The following is a 15,223-nucleotide window of genomic DNA, read 5'->3' as shown; positions in this document are numbered from 1 at the left end:
GACCTCCCAAAACAAGCAGCTTGTTTGTTCATTTTATTTGCGGAAGGGGGCAGCTCCTGATGGCAACCTAACAAGGCTATTCTTCTTCTTAGAATGTCCTTAGTTCATATAATTACTATTCATTCACACACACGCTGTTGCAGACTTTATTTATGAGCTTTGAAAAATGCACAAAATTTAAAAGCTTCGGCGTTCAAGCCAAACTGCATGATTTTACGACTTGTCTCCAAGGAAGCTGTGGCCGTCTTATAAATACAGCCTCCTGATTGGTTCACTTTGCCGCCTCACCCTGTTGGCGTCTTTGTTGTTGCGCAACAGCTTCTTGATGGCGTGTCGGATCCATTTGTTGAATTTGGAGACTTGAGTATAGACGCCATATTTGCCTTCTTTTGCACAGCCTTCACCCCAGCTCACGATACCAGTGACAAAATAGGTGTTTTTGTATACCGTAACGTGTGGACCGCCACTGTCTCCTCGACACGAATCCATAGCTATTTTGTCGTAGCCTGCGCAGAACATGTGTGCGGAGATACGGAAACTGCTGGATTCTTTACAAGTCTGCTGAGGCACATAAGGTACAGTGAGGCGCTGCAGGATGGTGGATGTTGGCAGATTTTGGCCAAGACGGCCAAAACCGCTAACCAAACCATCCTTCTGCAGCATGAGAACCTGCAAGGAAAAGACGGAGCCCACTTATAACAATTTACGTACACTACTCACAAAAAGTTCGGGATAGCTTCAACAGGCTCTTTGCATATTATTGACCATGAAACCAAGACTATGCCAAAAAATTGACATGACAACAGCAGGCTTCAAACATCAGGTGACCTCTGTCATCAAAGTTGTCGTATGGTGTTCCACAGGGTTCCATTTTGGAGCCCCTGCTGTTCTCATTGTATTTCCTGTCCCTGGATTCCAGCAGTGGAACAGTGGTAGAATTGTTATCTTCCAACCCAGAAGTTGCCATTGTGACCATGTCAAAGTATTCTTGATAAGATACTGAAGTTCCTCCTGATACTGCGTCATCAGTAGACGAATGTGAATTCAAGGTGAAGCACTTTGTGGGCCTTATATAAATTATTGGATTATTGTAATGCAATTTCATTTGGAGTCAGCCAGTCCTCCCTCAAGCTGGAGAATGTAACTCCAATTCTGGCCTGACTGGTTCACAATACATTTTAGAGTTCATTGTAAGAACATTTACCTTCTCAGCAAAATCCGGATCAGGAAGACAAGCTGGCAGCATGTACTTGGAGAACTTGATGGGCGTAGCTAGTTTGAGGAGCGCAATGTCATTGTGGAAAGTGTCTGGGTTGTAGAGCTTGTGTGTTAGGGCCGAGTCCAGGTAGTGAGTGGCTTCGGTCCCCTCGTTTACCAATAAGTCAAACTCACCTGGATGGACAGAAATTGTGTCATTTTAGCACTAATAGTAAAGTTCGGACGGACTCTGATTGGTCAGTCGCACCCACCCAGCCTCACAGAGATATAACGCGTGTGGTTCATGCAGTGCGCCGCTGTTAAGATGATGTATTCGTTGAGGATGGTTCCGCCACAAAAGCCTCTGTCGTTTTCATCCATGAGAAGTGCCTGCGTTGACAAAATGGAGGGGAAAAAGACTCACTATGGATTGACATCCCACATGGACAGACACCTATTGCGTGGAAACACCCGGGGCCTGATTTACTAAGATCCGAAATTGCGTGAAAGAATGTTTAGCGCAGGGGTGTCAAACTCGTTTTTTTTCCCGGGCCGCATTTTAGTCAGTTTCTTTTGGAGCACCTTATGTTATTTACATTATAAGCTACAAAATAAACTTAAAAATAACTCGTTTTCAAATCAGACGAGTAAAAACTGGTCAAATATTTAAAAAAAAAAGATATTAAAATGTGCAATTCTAGTAATGACACGAATTTGGTGCACAATTTGTCTTCGGGGGCCACGTAAAATGATGTGGCGGGCCGTATCTGGCCCCCGGGGCCTTGAGTTTGACACCTGCGGTTTAGCGGATTATATAGCTCAGATGTTTTTCTCCGTTATTTTTGAGAGTACAAAAAGTGATGGACTTGGAAGTGTTGTTGGAAGGCTATGACTGGTGAAAAAGTTAGCCTTGACATTGTTCAGAAGTTTGCTGAATAGACCGTACGCCGTGATCATTTTGGGATTTCAAAAAATCGATCCATTCTCGTCTCGCAATATCTGCCCGCAGTAAATCAGGCCCTTGGTATGTGAGTTGATCAACTGTCTGCACCTGCCATGGACATTCTCCTGGTGGACAATTTTCCCCATTGACTATGCGGCTCATTTCTGCAACGTCAGAGGTGATTTCTTCCTCCTCTACATATTCAGACATAATTTCATCACTGCTGTCGTTGCCGGCAGACGACATCTCCGTTAGACTGACAGCGGATGTGTCGTTGCCTTCAACGTGGGTCTGGTTGAACTCGGTGATGTTTCCCTCTGTGATGTTTGGGCGCAGGTACGTGAAAGTGGTTCTGGTTTTGGTGGAAATTGTAACGCCGCATTTGAAGGGCTCTGCAAGAGTTTTGCAGCGTGAGGAAAGAGACTCAGAGTATCAAAATGTGACCCATGCCGAATGCTGCTCACCATTGGATTCACAGGATTTTTCATCCGAAGACAGAAAATAGCCATCGGCACATGAACATTCAATGTTTCCTTGTTCCACCTTGCAGAAGTGCTGGCAACCTCCGTTTTGGTTCTCGCAGATTTTAGGAATAACTGGAAACGAAATAGCGAGGAGACGGTTTAAAAGCTGCTCAGGTAGATGATGAGCACATCTACAGGCAGAGTCGTTCCGCACCAATTTCACAATTGGAACCATCGTAGCCGTGATCACAGTAGCACGTGTACCTGCCAATCCCGTCTTCGCAACGTCCCCTGTGGGCGCAGGGTATATCTCGACACGCGTCGCCGTCTGGGTCAACCACATAATATTTGGATCAAAAAACAACAACAAACATTTTCCGCAAAGCCTCTCACTTCTTACCGTAGTATACGGCCCAGAATTTGTTCTGAAAATGAACGAGATAAAATCAAAAAGCATTACTATAAAGTGTAAATTGAAGACAACTTTTGTCAAGTTACATTTAGTGCACAAAAAGGCTACCTGGCTAGCAATAGCAATAATACTAGCTTCCCGCAACAAGATTTCATCAGGTTACTGACACACTCGTGTTTAAACAAAAATGGTTTCCAACGGAATATTACCAGATGATGGCGGTCTTATTTCAAGATATCGAGTACTCACAAAGTCTGCCGATACCGATCACAGTCACTGACACAATTCTTGTGCCCATATCAGGAAGTAAATGGCATGCATAGCTGGCAGAACGATTTTTCAAGTATCCATGTCAAGTCCATTAAAATTCAATTTCTGTAGCTATTTATACTATTTATGCTTAGTGGGTAATATTAGTGTCTTTCTGCCAAAATCTATACAGTTATTTGCCAACTCAATTTCCGCATAGTGTGTCTTATGATGTCCACCCTCCGCGAGCTAATGCTGTTGCTAAGCCTCAATAAGTTTGAGGTAGTTTGTGTTGAATATCTAACTTTTGAATATGGTGATTTATGGTACTGGGCAGTTTTATGATTGTGTATACGCTAGATGCGTGATGTTGGTACTTTATGATTATCTTCGTTTTTAGTGATTTGCTGCCATCTTGTGACATCGGTACACAATGGCAAACCCCTTTTGAGCGTATGTCAACTATTCGCGGTTGTTTGCAGCAGGGCTAGTTCATGGACTTTAAAATATTTCAAAATATAAAAAAGTTGAGTATGTAAAAAAGTTGAGTCTTGTCAGAATAAGTGGTGGGGATTCACTATTTTAACGAGCAAATTTTTAAGGCTAGCAAAAAAGCTAGTATCTACATGAAGCTCATTATTTACCTAAGAGCTAGCAAGAGCTAGCAAGTAGCTTGCTAACTTTGAGATTGGCTTGTTTTAGGTTAGGTGTTAGTGTGTTTTTCTGGAATTGCATATACAGTTTGATCATCATCTTCAAAAATCTCCCGCGCCTCCTCCCAACTGCAGCGTTCCTCTCGACACTCGCGCTCCATGTCGCCTTGCTTGAGCTCCTCAAAGTATTTGTTGGCTCGTCTGGCCCGCATCAACACCTGACTGGCCTCATCGTTGCCGAGGAACACTGAGGACGGCGAGAGAATGACATTTTAAGACGCATTTTTAATTTGTAACTAAAAATACAAGAATGATCAAAAATGGAAAAACGGTCATGTTAAGTTTGGTCAGGAGCATTCGCAAAGCTAGGTTAGCTTGTTAGCCACTACATTCAAGAAAGGCCACGACCTCCATCCAGCCATGATATAGTTATTGAAATCATCTTCATGAATTAGTTCGACACGGAGTCTCCAGAGTACCTGGAGAAAGAATCCTAACTTCAGGCCGGATCCGGGATTCAAACACTTACACAAATGTGCTAACGACTTACTCAAAGTCCAAAATCTGAGCCTAAAATTTAAATATGAAGAATTTATCTTTTATGTGCATTTTAGACAAACACACACAAAAATCAAATAATCACTCTTTTTCAAAGTCTAATTCTAAACAGTTTGAGAATAATTTTATCCAATCGGGTGATCGAACATTCATCAGGTGTGGCAACGCTGACATCACACTCCATATTCTAAACACAAAAGCATACAAAACAAATACACATACTAAACACACAAAGCACACACACTTCATCCTACACCCCAACATCCCTCGCCATTGAACATACCATGAGCGGCAGCCAGGTGGAAAAACAGCACGCCAAGCGACACTCCACCAAAACAAAACATCACGTCGGGTGGCGAGTTGACTAGAAGAAGTTCTTAGTGGCGAGGGAATGATCTGAAGTCTGAATACACAGCCAGGGGCAGGAAGGGAGGCCGATGACCTCTGTGGGGGGAGGAAGGGGTGTCGACGTGTTCAAGTGGACCCATCTGGATGGGAGGAGATTGCGTTGGCTTCACATACTGTACAACTACCACACGTTGGAATCTGAGACTAATCACGGAAAAGGAATGTTATGAATGTTAGGACTGGAGAATAACAGAAAAATACATTATTATGATTATTACGAAACAAAGTTGCATAGCATGTAGAAAAATCCTCAGGACAAAACGCAGAAAGAGAAATTGAACCAGACTAATCTGCTGTTGTGGTTTTTGAGTTCTTTGTTTGTTCTGTTGGACGAGAACATTTTGAACACAGTTCATAATATCGGCCACATCCTTGTCACAAAAATCGGTGTTTTATTCTTTGAACAGATTATTGTAGTGGCAAACTCTTGTTTATCTCTGTGAGACCATTCAAATGCAACTTGAAGCATTTATTGCGGTTTTAGTAAATATAAAATCAGTTTGAAATGAACCGCGTTCAATCCTCAACTGGCCTTTTCTCGATTTGTGTCGAATTGGTGTTTTTGTGAGGAGTTCCGATCTGAATCTTAATAATTCAGAATAGCAAAAGTCAGACAAAAAAAAAACCAGAACAGATGTTGGTCATTGGAATTAAGAATTGCAAAAGTGATTGTATATTTTCCGACCAGGGTCGCTTGTGGTCTTAAAATGTTTTGTGTATTTATTTATACAGAACATTTAGCTGTCATGAAGGTCTGGTGTGTTATTTTGTCATACAAGCGAAAGAAAAAAAAATCCCTTAGTTGATTCCTAATTTTCATTTTATAGCTTTTTTGTTTTTGAAAAAATTAAGAGCACAAGACATTCAATGACCATATATAGATGTTTTTTATTTCAGACCTGAACTTTGTAACTATCAACAACACAATGACAAATCATTAGACGACTACCTGTTGCAGCATGTCAGGTGCCATTGTGTTCCTAGACTCCACCCAGTCAACAAACTTGGCCACTTTAGTGTAAACACCAAAGTAACCCCGGATGGTGCAGCCTTTCCCCCATCCCACCACACCTGAAAGGAAGTGGGTGGAGCCATAGAGAGTGGTCATGGGGCTCCCATCATCTCCACGGCAGCTCTCCTGGTCACCCGCCAGGTAGCCGGCACAGAGCATGTTGTCGGTGAAGTTGAACCGGGAACTGTCAGTGCACTGGGAATTCTGGATGATGGGTACAGACATCTTGCGGAGGATGGGTGAAATGGGAACCCCCACGGACACGATGCCTTCGTTGTTTCCTCCAACGGTCCTCTTGCCCCAACCGGACACGGTGTGGTAGCGTAGCAGCAGTAGCTCACGCTCTGCAAATTCTTTGGTGGGCAGGCAGATGGTTATCACGTTGCTATTTAGCGACACGTTTCTACTCAGATGCAGGAGGGCGATGTCGCTGTCTCCCGTCGCTGGCTCGTAATTCTCATGAACGATCACCGTCGAAACAGGGATTCTTTGTTCCGTGCCGTCGTCAGCGTCCAGGTTGTGTTCCCCTGGAAACACAATCAGTCGAGTCAAATGTGTTCGGCCGTTCGTTAAGTTAAGATGAAAGCATAGCAAGAAGACACAAAGGAAGTTCTTGGTTTGGGATGACATCATGTAGTTGCCTTTACCTGCCACCACAATAAGTTTGTCAGGTTTGATGTTGGAGACACAGTGAGCAGCGGTAAGGACTCTGTTGGGACGGATCAGAACGCCTCCACAGTGACTGGCTCCGTTCAATTGAATCAGAACCTAATCGAAAAAAATCCCACTTTCGTTATAGCGTAACGCTATCTTCTATCTATCTTCAAAATGCAGTCGTATGGCCCACTTAACGCCAAAGGTCTGGTTCAGACCTCGTGTCAGTCATACTTTAGGACGAGAGCCTCTACCTGCCAGGGTAACTCTCCTTTGTTACCATGATCGGATCCGACAAGCCTCGTCTGACTCATCATGCTCTGATTGTTTGGAGCCAGCTGACCACACGGAAACTCCACTGAAAGACGGAAAGACAATTTTAAATAGAGCTACAGGAACCTCTGCAAAATATTTGTGGCTCGTAAGCACGGGTCAAAAGTTCCCAACGAGGGTACCGTATTTTCCGCACTATAAGGCGCACTGGATTATAAGGCGCACCTTCAATGAATGGCCCATTTTAAAACTTTGTCCATATATAAGATATACACATTTGGCCCGCAGGCCGGGCTTTGGACACGCCTGCTTTAGTGGCTCAATATTGGTCCATATATAAGGCGCACCTGATTATAAGGCGCACTGTCGGCTTTTGAGAAAATTGGAAATTTTTAGGTGCGCCTTATAGTGCGGAAACTACGGTACATGACTGCTTTCGAACGGACTGCTAAATGAGCGCTATGTTTTTGGGCAGTGTTCAACGCTCGTGATTCAGCTCATGTTGTCTGTTTCTAAGCGGAACTTCAAATTCTTTGTCACTTATTTTGAAAAATAGTAGTTGGAAAAAGTGGCTAAATCTAGGCCAGCAAGTGGCTAAAATGCTTTTGTGAACTAGCGCTGATGTTTTGCAACCGTGTTGTTAGTGTAAGCTAGCAATGATGGAGTATCAAATTTGATTGGTTAAGATGATTTCCTTTCAACAGGTGATTGGTTGAAATGTTCAAATTATTCCCAGACGCCCACCCTGAGCAATGCACTGTCGTTCATCTTCGCCCAGCATGTAGCCATCAGCGCAGGAACATTTGCGGCGTTTCCCCGAGCCGTCGCAAAAGTGCTGACATTGGCCGTTGTGGTAGATACACTTGAGCGTGTCTTCAAAAACTGAAAGATGAGAAAGAGGTTCGGCAAAATGAGCGAGGTCATCACCACGCAAAGTTCCATTATTTCCTGCAGTACCCATCTGACAGAAGCGTCCTTCAAAGCCTTCGGGACATTTACACCGGAAGCCCGTCTCAGTGTTGACGCACACGCCGTTGTTAAGACACGGGTTGACTTTGCAGGGGTCCCGACCTCACACCGCAATAAATCCGAACACCAAAATCAGCCAAAAAGAACAGGAAGAGAAATTAGTCAGAGTTAAGCGCAACTTACGGTCATATGTATCCCAGAATTGCCTCTGTGGAAACAAAGAACAACAAAAACACGGCAATTATATCTTCAGAATAAAATCTTCGGAATGTTTCTCAAGTCTGATGCGAAATCAATCGTACGATAACATTAGAATAAATTGATGTAAGCAATTGAAGGTCAAAGGCAACCACCGGCTGACCGTCATGGCTTCGTCCTCAAACACTTCTCTGGCCTCCTCGTAGTTGCAGATCTCCTCGAGGCATTCCCTTTCCAGGTTGCCCTGCTTGAGTTCCTCTAAGAATCCAGTGTTTGCTCGTCGCCATCGGCTCAGCACCGCGTCCGCCGCCTGCTTCTCCACAAACACTGATACCAAATGCGTACGGTCAAATGATGCATCATAGACTAGCCGAAGTTGTTAGCATAATACGTTAGCTAGGCAGGAACAAGTACGTATCCATGTAAAGATGACATCTTTTTGCATTTGAAGAGACAAACCTCCAGCTGCAGCGATGTCAAACAGCAGAATCAACAAATAGCAGATTCTCGCCAACATGATGTCCACCGTTCGGTTCCCAAAAATCAAGGTTCAGATCCTCTCGAACCAGAGGCAGAGCCTTTAAACGAGAACTCGCTTACGACCCTCGGACTCAGCAAAACAAACACGTTCCTCTTTTTGCATGTAAACAAAGCAGAGGTCAACTGAATTTGGATTTTTGCTCGTCAAACTGGGAGTCAAAAATATCGCTCCACAAAAACATTAGCAGAACATTCGGTCATCAGATCTTGAAGGTCTGCTGCGTTATTTTATCGTACCGCGGAAAAGATTCAATCGTCTTTGCTGATTCCTCATTGGCCAATTTGGGTGCTGACACATTTGAAGAACCATACACGATATTTGGACAGAGATGGAAAATGCAGGTCCAGAAAGTTGTCCGTCTCTGTATTTGAATGATTCTAGTGGTTAACGTGTCCGTCTCACAGTCGATAGGTTGGAATCATGGCCTGGACTGCTTGTATGCTGCTTGAGGTTCTTCCCGTCCTTACAAACCTCAAACCTTTTACATAATTTCCCTTAAAAATAAATAGCTTCGATTATTTTAAAATTAATATGCAACAGAAGTGTGTGTGTGCCGAATATGCTTGCCATGACCTTCCACTAAGAAGCCAAACTAAAGTTAGCTCATCCCTAATGTCTGTAAATGTATGTTTATTTCCTCGATTACTATTTTCCTAATACTAGTTGTGCGTTTTACTGCTTACCTGTTGCTTGGAGTCGGAGTTTTCCATTTTTTGGCTCGATGTATTAGCCAGGACACTCCCAGTCACTTTCTATCAACCTCAACCTCCTCACCTAAATACAGAGATGTCCTATTTTAGTGGCCTTGAAAATCTGTCATGTGAACATTTATGAGCAAAATCCTTCCGACTCTTCAAGCAGGTGCAAATTCCCCATCCAAGTATTTATTTCATGAAGATAAGTTTACATATTTTGCGGCCGCATATACTGCACAAAGCAAAAACTGCCTCTGTTGGTGCCATCTTAAAACATTTCAAAAAGTGCAAAAAAATATGTTTAGGTGAAAAAGAAACCGTGGAAGAGGCCATATTGAGAAAAACCATGGATCAGCTTGATAAAGTTGACAACCAAACAGGGCGAACGACAACGGGTAATTGAGCGCTTAGGTCATAGGTGTCAAACTCAAGGCTCGGGGGCAAGAATCGGCCCGCCACATCATTTTATGTGGCCCGTGAAGGCAAATTTTCCATCGACTTTGTATCATTACCGAAATTACAAATTTTCACTTTTGGAAAAAAATGCAATTTTTACTACCATTCATCATTTAAAAATAGTTTTTACTCATCTCTGATTTCAAAAGTAGTTTTTCATCAATTTATTTTGTAGCCTATACTGTATATAGAATACGTTGACAATTATAATGGGAAAGTGACTACGATGTGGCCCGTGACAAAAATAGTTTGGCTTAAGTGGTTCGGTTGTACAGTGGAAGTTGCGTGTCGTTTGTGAGCTGTATTGGCGTCGTCATGTGGTTGTGTATCCACGGCAGGTAGTTGGAAACCCGAGCGTAGATCCCGTAGTGGCCTGGCCGGGCACAACCCTTCCCCCAGCTCACGATACCCAGCAGGAACGTGGTCTTCTTATACTGGGTCACCAGAGGCCCGCCGCTGTCACCTTTACACGAGTCGCCCTGGCCCGTAAGGTATCCGGCGCAAAACATGTTTTCGGTGAGCTGCACGCCGCTCTCCTGGACGCACTGTTGCGTCCGTATCCGAGGCACCTCGAGGCGGCGCAGCAGATGCGAGGTGGGTCCGTTCTCGGCTCGCCGCCCCCAGCCGCTCACCGTGTGAATGCTGATTGCCCACAGATCGCGTTCAGCTAAGGATCTTGTGGGCAGGCAGACCGGCACGGCGTACGGCGTGTAAACCACGGGAGAGGCCAGTCGCAGTAGGGCGATGTCGTTGTCGGCCGTTTTCTTTTCGTAGCTCTCGTGCATGAGGATTTGAGTCACTTGGATGATCTGCTCTGTTCCCTCCTCCACCATGGTGTTGTGCTCACCTGTCAAATAGTTTGGGCCATGAGTTTGCTTGAGAAGGTTGTTGTCGCCTCCAAGAATGATAGAAACTAAAAGCTTCTGGCATTCAAAATGATTCTTTCATGGAAAAAACTAAATTGATGGTAAAACCTGTTTGTCGTCAGCGCTACTTTTATCATAGTCGTCGTTCTGACTGACAGGTCACCATGTTAGCCAGCCAGCCTAAAATATTATACCTGCAACCACGGTTAGAAACTGGACATCAACATCTTCCAGGCAGTGAGACGCCGTGAGGATCCACGTGGGTTTAATAATTACTCCACCACAGAAACCTTTGCCTTGATAAACCAGCAACACCTACAAGAAGCATCAAGAAAGAGTTCACCAGAACCTGCGAGAATCTTCTGTGCAGAAGCATTCAGTACCTGCCAGGGACATTCTCCCTTGGGACACTCATTTCCACCCACAATCCGAGCGCGAGGGTTAAGTTGATTGGCTCTGTTTGGATCTTGAAGGACTGGGGTCATGCCACACGCTATCGAGTCTGAAGCAAATATGAACTTGATAGGACGCTTGACGATGACATCACGTAAAACTTTGCAAATGCTAACTACCAGCTCACCTTTAGCTACGCAGCCCTGACCATCAGCATGCAGCAAGTATCCATCTGCACAGGAGCAGTTGACTCCTTCTCCCCTCTCATCTTCATTACAGAAATGCTCACAGCCTCCGTTTTCTAGCAGACATGAGTTTGGCCTGGCACGGTCGTCTACGGAGTACAACGAGATTCTAGGTTGACTCAATCCAAGACGCGTGTGAGGTAGCCTTACCCAGCTCGCAGTTGAGACCACTGAAGGGGGGTGGGCACAAGCAGTTGTAAGACGTCGGCAGGACCGAACAAGTCCCCCCGTTCTTGCAAGGACTCGATTTACAGCTGTCTGGAACTGAGAGATGTCACCTGCTGGGGTCACTTGTTCATAGCACTGGTGTCAAAGTCAAGGCCCGGGGGCCAGATACGGCCCGCCACATCATTTCATTTCGAAGACAAATTGTGCATCAAATTCCTGTGTCATTACTAGAATTGCAAATTGTCTTCACTTTTAATAATGTAATTAATAATTAATAAGGCAGTTCTGTAAAGGCAAAGTGTTCAAGAGGAACAAACCCATCCAGTGTAAAATTTTTTTGGTATTGTAAAGTCCACAACGTTGTCTTCTCATTAAAGTGTAGCAACATGCTAGCCGTGTCAGTCGTCGGCTATGCTAACGCACTCGCGAATACTAACTACTGAACAGAGGCGTTGACTACTTAACAAACTTAACAAAACTAACCCTAACCCTAACCCTAACCCTAGCAAATTGTTAAATTTGCACCATTGTTAGCACTGATGCTACAAGAGTTGTACCGATGTTTTGAAATATTGGCATAATTTGACACCATTTTCTACCTCCAAAATTGTTGTCATGTAAAATAATGTCGAATAATGTTTTAGCAATTTCGATGGGCTTGATAACAACGTATTAATTCTGCTTACTGCTGTATATCCTCCAGAACTCGTCCTGAGGAAACACAAAGCCATGGTTAATTGAATCAACACTTGGAGATGAAGCTGAATTGGGTATGGAAAAAAAAAAGCAGGACCAACCGTGGTCTCTTGATGCTCAAAGACCTCACGTGCTTCCTCATATGAGCACATCTCCTCCAGACACTCCCTCTTCAGATCACCCGTCTGTAGCTCCTCCAGCCAGCCCGAGTTGAACCTTTTGCTGCGCACCAACACGTTGCGTGCCTCATCTGGATCCAGGAAGACTGAGGAGCAAGCACACTACAGGTTTGAAAACTGGTTCAGGATGAGATTACACGAATGGTTCCTGAACTTCTCCTGACCTGAGGCCAATGATGGCGAGCTTAAGACGATGAGCAAGTTTACGAAAACGCTCAAGCGCGCTGTTGACGCCATGGGAACGCCGGTTGCACTGTATGGGGCTGAAGTCCATCAACCCCAACGTTGGTAAAAACTGATGGGCCTGATGAGAAAACTCCGCCTCCTTTATCGTAGCTGTTTGGGAAACTTTCTCCGTGCCCTCTGCTGGTGAGCATTCAACACTGCTGTCACAATGTCTTCCATTTTATTATCGATTGACACGGCAACACATGTAGAGCTTAAATGTGATTGGATAAGTTGAAGTTTATATTTGAACATGAGATCAACCAAACACAAAATCATTTTTTCACATCATTTCATGTTAGGTCAAGAAGACAAATAAATCAACATGTTGAGAGAAGGAAGAAATTGCTGAAATATGATTGGATAAAAAAAAAGCTAAATCTAATCTCTGCATTCATGTATAAGCAGGGGAGATAAGAGAAATGCTACAAAATGAAGGGAAAGGAAAAAAGGCTTTGCTAGCACTGATCTCGCAGCACCATCAAGATTTTCGCATTTTTAGCCGGACAAAATTAGAGCAACAACCAACAGAAAAAAAACAATGCTTGTTTGTTAGTTTATTGAAACAAAAGTCACCAGCAAATATCATGTTGTCGGTTGGCAAATTCGTTTTACCATCTGCTCATTTGATGTTGGATCCAGTCCAGGTAGTTGCTGACTTTGGTATAAATGCCGTACATGTTGTTGTCAGCGCAGCCGTTCCCCCAGCTGACCACCCCGGTCAAAAACCAAGTTTTCTTGTAGCGTGTCACCAGAGGTCCACCGCTGTCTCCCTTGCATGCGTCTTGACCACCCTTTTGGAATCCGGCACAGATCATATTTCGCGTGATGTTAAGTTTGGTGTGCAGGCGACAGTCTTGCAGCGGCACCCGTGGTAGCATCACGCGTTGGAGCAATCTTGCCGTGGATCCGTGCAGTGACAAGCGACCCCATCCTGACACGGTGTACTGCCGCATTGCCGCTAGCGTGCGGACGAACGAGCTGTTCTTAGCCGGAAGACAAATAGGAACTACGTAAAGTCCCATTTTGATGGGACGGTGGAGCTTCAGCATGGCTATGTCGCTATCGTAGCTGGAATGGTTATAACTGCGGTGGATCAAGACTTTAGATACTCGCCGCTTCTGCTCTGTCTTCTCATCCGTCTCAAGGTCATGCTCGCCTTCAGAGGAGCAAAAAGAAGATAAAAATTCCTCAGCAAGCGGCTCTAAGCTTTGCTTTGGATCGATCATCTTACCCACAACCACGTGTAAGATGTTATTTGGTTTCTTCCACACGCAATGAGCCGCCGTCAGTATCCATTGATCGGATAAGACGATGGCGCCGCAGGAATGCTGGTGGTTCTCAGTCAGGAGAGCCTGAAGAGGAGGTCATCATTTTTTTTATCGTCATTTGTCACTATGAAAGATGAATCCTACCTGCCAGGGACAATGTCCTTTAGGACAAATCTCTCCGTTGACAACTCTCGGCCCAAAGTGGACCAACGGTCGTCCACACGGGACAGCGTCTAGGACAGAACCAAACATTTAGCGCCAATCTGAAATCATCTTAAAGCAACGTTAGCAATCTCTTACCTTGTGGAGTACAGGTACTATTATCCTGATCCAAACGGTATCCTGGTGCGCAAAAACAAGTGTATGTCCGGTCGGGTAACTCTTTGCAGAAGTGTTCACACCCCCCATTCCTATAGCGACACCCATGGGCGGTCACGCGTGCTACCGAGAAATAGACAATCATACATCAGTTGGTAATCAATCACGCCTGTGCCGGTGGTGCCTTACCTTTGTCACAAGTGGATCCGTGAAATCGAGACGTGCATTGGCAGACAAAAGTGTCGAGCTTGCGAGTGCAAGTGCCGCCGTTCTTACAGGGAGATGACAGGCAGTGATTCTCGGCTAGAAACCAAAAACATCAGGAAGCTTATCCAAAGCAACCTTCAAGCTGCGTTCAGACTTACCTGTGTACATTCTCCAGAAGACCTCCTAAAAAAACAAATGCATGAGTTGAAGGCAATGGATAAAAACATCTACTGATAGAAGTAGACTGACCAGCTGCTGCGGGAGAGCAAAGATCTCCTTTGCTTCTTCATATGAACATTTCTCCTCGAGACATTCCCGCTCCAGGTTGCCTTGTTTCAGTTCCTCCCAGAAATAGTTAGCTCGACGGGTTCGATGAAGGAAAACGCTGGCGTTGGGTTTCTCCAAAAACATGCCTGTTTCAACACACCGGATTGTGGCAGCAGAACGGAAATATTTGAAATCCCCTTTTTCCCGTCTGATTCCATTCAAGAGCCTTTGATGCTAACCGTCTGAGCCTTTGATGCTAACCGTCTGAGATGCGAAAATCACATCTGTCATTAGTAAGTCTTAACTAAGTTAGCGCGATTCTTGTTTCTGGTTTAAAGGAAGCTGGATCATCTAAACTGATCTCGGGTGAGACCCGGGGTATCGATGTCACCGATGTTTCATCCAACACTCGGTTGAACGTGATCAATCTGCTAACACAAAATTTCAGCCATGTTTCAATCAAATAAAAAAAAAGGAGGAAGATAAAGGAGAGTTGGAAAGGTTGAAAAGGCGGAGGACTGACCTTCAGGAAGCCCAATGCATGCTGGGATACAAGCCAAGACTAACCCTAAGAAGAAGAGCGGCTTAGTGTGTCTGCGTGTTGTCGCCATTTTTATTCTGATCTGGACAAAGGTCAAAAAATGACTTGAAAGAGGAGAACACCGTCGTGTGTGTAAACTGCCCAAATATGGCTCAGCTTTGTTAG

At 44.5% G+C, this 15,223-nt stretch overlaps 4 protein-coding genes across 4 annotated transcripts; all 4 read right to left on the bottom strand.

Annotated features, from left to right (window-relative positions):
• Positions 1–132: 132 nt before the first annotated feature.
• f10 (coagulation factor X) lies at positions 133–4,931 on the bottom strand. Its single transcript, XM_088397623.1, has 9 exons — positions 4,760–4,931; positions 4,005–4,165; positions 3,005–3,029; positions 2,819–2,932; positions 2,605–2,736; positions 2,249–2,532; positions 1,470–1,587; positions 1,205–1,392; positions 133–669 (listed from the first exon to the last, which is right to left on the bottom strand). Exons 1-9 carry the CDS (start codon positions 4,818–4,820, stop codon positions 247–249), a joined length of 1,506 nt encoding a protein of 501 aa, XP_088253749.1. The 5' UTR covers positions 4,821–4,931; the 3' UTR covers positions 133–246.
• Positions 4,932–5,752: 821 nt separating this feature from the next.
• On the bottom strand, positions 5,753–8,618 carry f7i (coagulation factor VIIi). The gene is made up of 8 exons (XM_088397649.1): positions 8,450–8,618; positions 8,154–8,317; positions 7,976–8,000; positions 7,781–7,894; positions 7,568–7,705; positions 6,805–6,908; positions 6,544–6,664; positions 5,753–6,423 (listed from the first exon to the last, which is right to left on the bottom strand). The coding sequence occupies exons 1-8, from the start codon at positions 8,505–8,507 to the stop codon at positions 5,822–5,824; spliced, it is 1,326 nt and encodes a 441-aa protein (XP_088253775.1). The 5' UTR covers positions 8,508–8,618; the 3' UTR covers positions 5,753–5,821.
• A 770-nt stretch (positions 8,619–9,388) lies between these two features.
• Positions 9,389–12,543, bottom strand: LOC148402784 (coagulation factor VII-like). The gene is made up of 8 exons (XM_088397635.1): positions 12,394–12,543; positions 12,152–12,315; positions 12,041–12,065; positions 11,337–11,450; positions 11,129–11,275; positions 10,932–11,050; positions 10,743–10,863; positions 9,389–10,529 (listed from the first exon to the last, which is right to left on the bottom strand). Exons 1-8 carry the CDS (start codon positions 12,464–12,466, stop codon positions 9,937–9,939), a joined length of 1,356 nt encoding a protein of 451 aa, XP_088253761.1. The 5' UTR covers positions 12,467–12,543; the 3' UTR covers positions 9,389–9,936.
• Positions 12,544–12,996: 453 nt separating this feature from the next.
• f7l (coagulation factor VII, like) lies at positions 12,997–15,204 on the bottom strand. The gene is made up of 8 exons (XM_088397661.1): positions 15,041–15,204; positions 14,500–14,663; positions 14,409–14,433; positions 14,233–14,346; positions 14,026–14,166; positions 13,870–13,958; positions 13,689–13,809; positions 12,997–13,613 (listed from the first exon to the last, which is right to left on the bottom strand). Exons 1-8 carry the CDS (start codon positions 15,126–15,128, stop codon positions 13,066–13,068), a joined length of 1,290 nt encoding a protein of 429 aa, XP_088253787.1. The 5' UTR covers positions 15,129–15,204; the 3' UTR covers positions 12,997–13,065.
• Positions 15,205–15,223: the final 19 nt, after the last annotated feature.

Source organism: Syngnathus floridae, chromosome 2 (assembly GCF_059516105.1).
Source record: "Syngnathus floridae isolate MCC-2025c chromosome 2, RoL_Sflo_1.0, whole genome shotgun sequence".
In the NCBI taxonomy this organism is placed as follows: domain Eukaryota; kingdom Metazoa; phylum Chordata; class Actinopteri; order Syngnathiformes; family Syngnathidae; genus Syngnathus; species Syngnathus floridae.
Note: the sequence above shows the minus strand (reverse complement) of the source record. Positions and strands in the feature narration are given on the sequence as shown.

What these genes read in the sequence shown, in the direction of transcription:
- f10 (XM_088397623.1), bottom strand. Translation starts at nt 4,820, where the DNA reads ATGTTTTGTTTTGGTGGAGTGTCGCTTGGCGTGCTGTTTTTCCACCTG. An exon ending in ATTCTGGGCCGTATACTACG is followed by an intron (nt 2,933 to 3,004) that starts GTAAGAAGTGAG and finishes TGGTTGACCCAG; the next exon opens with ACGGCGACGCGTGTCGAGAT. An exon ending in CAGGAGAATGTCCATGGCAG is followed by an intron (nt 1,588 to 2,248) that starts GTGCAGACAGTT and finishes TTGTCAACGCAG; the next exon opens with GCACTTCTCATGGATGAAAA.
- f7i (XM_088397649.1), bottom strand. Translation starts at nt 8,507, where the DNA reads ATGTTGGCGAGAATCTGCTATTTGTTGATTCTGCTGTTTGACATCGCT. An exon ending in ACGACAGTGCATTGCTCAGG is followed by an intron (nt 6,909 to 7,567) that starts GTGGGCGTCTGG and finishes TCCGTCTTTCAG; the next exon opens with TGGAGTTTCCGTGTGGTCAG. An exon ending in AAGGAGAGTTACCCTGGCAG is followed by an intron (nt 6,665 to 6,804) that starts GTAGAGGCTCTC and finishes TTTTTCGATTAG; the next exon opens with GTTCTGATTCAATTGAACGG.
- LOC148402784 (XM_088397635.1), bottom strand. Translation starts at nt 12,466, where the DNA reads ATGGCGTCAACAGCGCGCTTGAGCGTTTTCGTAAACTTGCTCATCGTC. An exon ending in CTCGCCATCATTGGCCTCAG is followed by an intron (nt 12,316 to 12,393) that starts GTCAGGAGAAGT and finishes CTTGCTCCTCAG; the next exon opens with TCTTCCTGGATCCAGATGAG. An exon ending in AGGGAGAATGTCCCTGGCAG is followed by an intron (nt 10,864 to 10,931) that starts GTACTGAATGCT and finishes TGCTTCTTGTAG; the next exon opens with GTGTTGCTGGTTTATCAAGG.
- f7l (XM_088397661.1), bottom strand. Translation starts at nt 15,128, where the DNA reads ATGGCGACAACACGCAGACACACTAAGCCGCTCTTCTTCTTAGGGTTA. An exon ending in ATGCATTGGGCTTCCTGAAG is followed by an intron (nt 14,664 to 15,040) that starts GTCAGTCCTCCG and finishes GTGTTGAAACAG; the next exon opens with GCATGTTTTTGGAGAAACCC. An exon ending in CTTCTGGAGAATGTACACAG is followed by an intron (nt 14,347 to 14,408) that starts GTAAGTCTGAAC and finishes TTTGGTTTCTAG; the next exon opens with CCGAGAATCACTGCCTGTCA.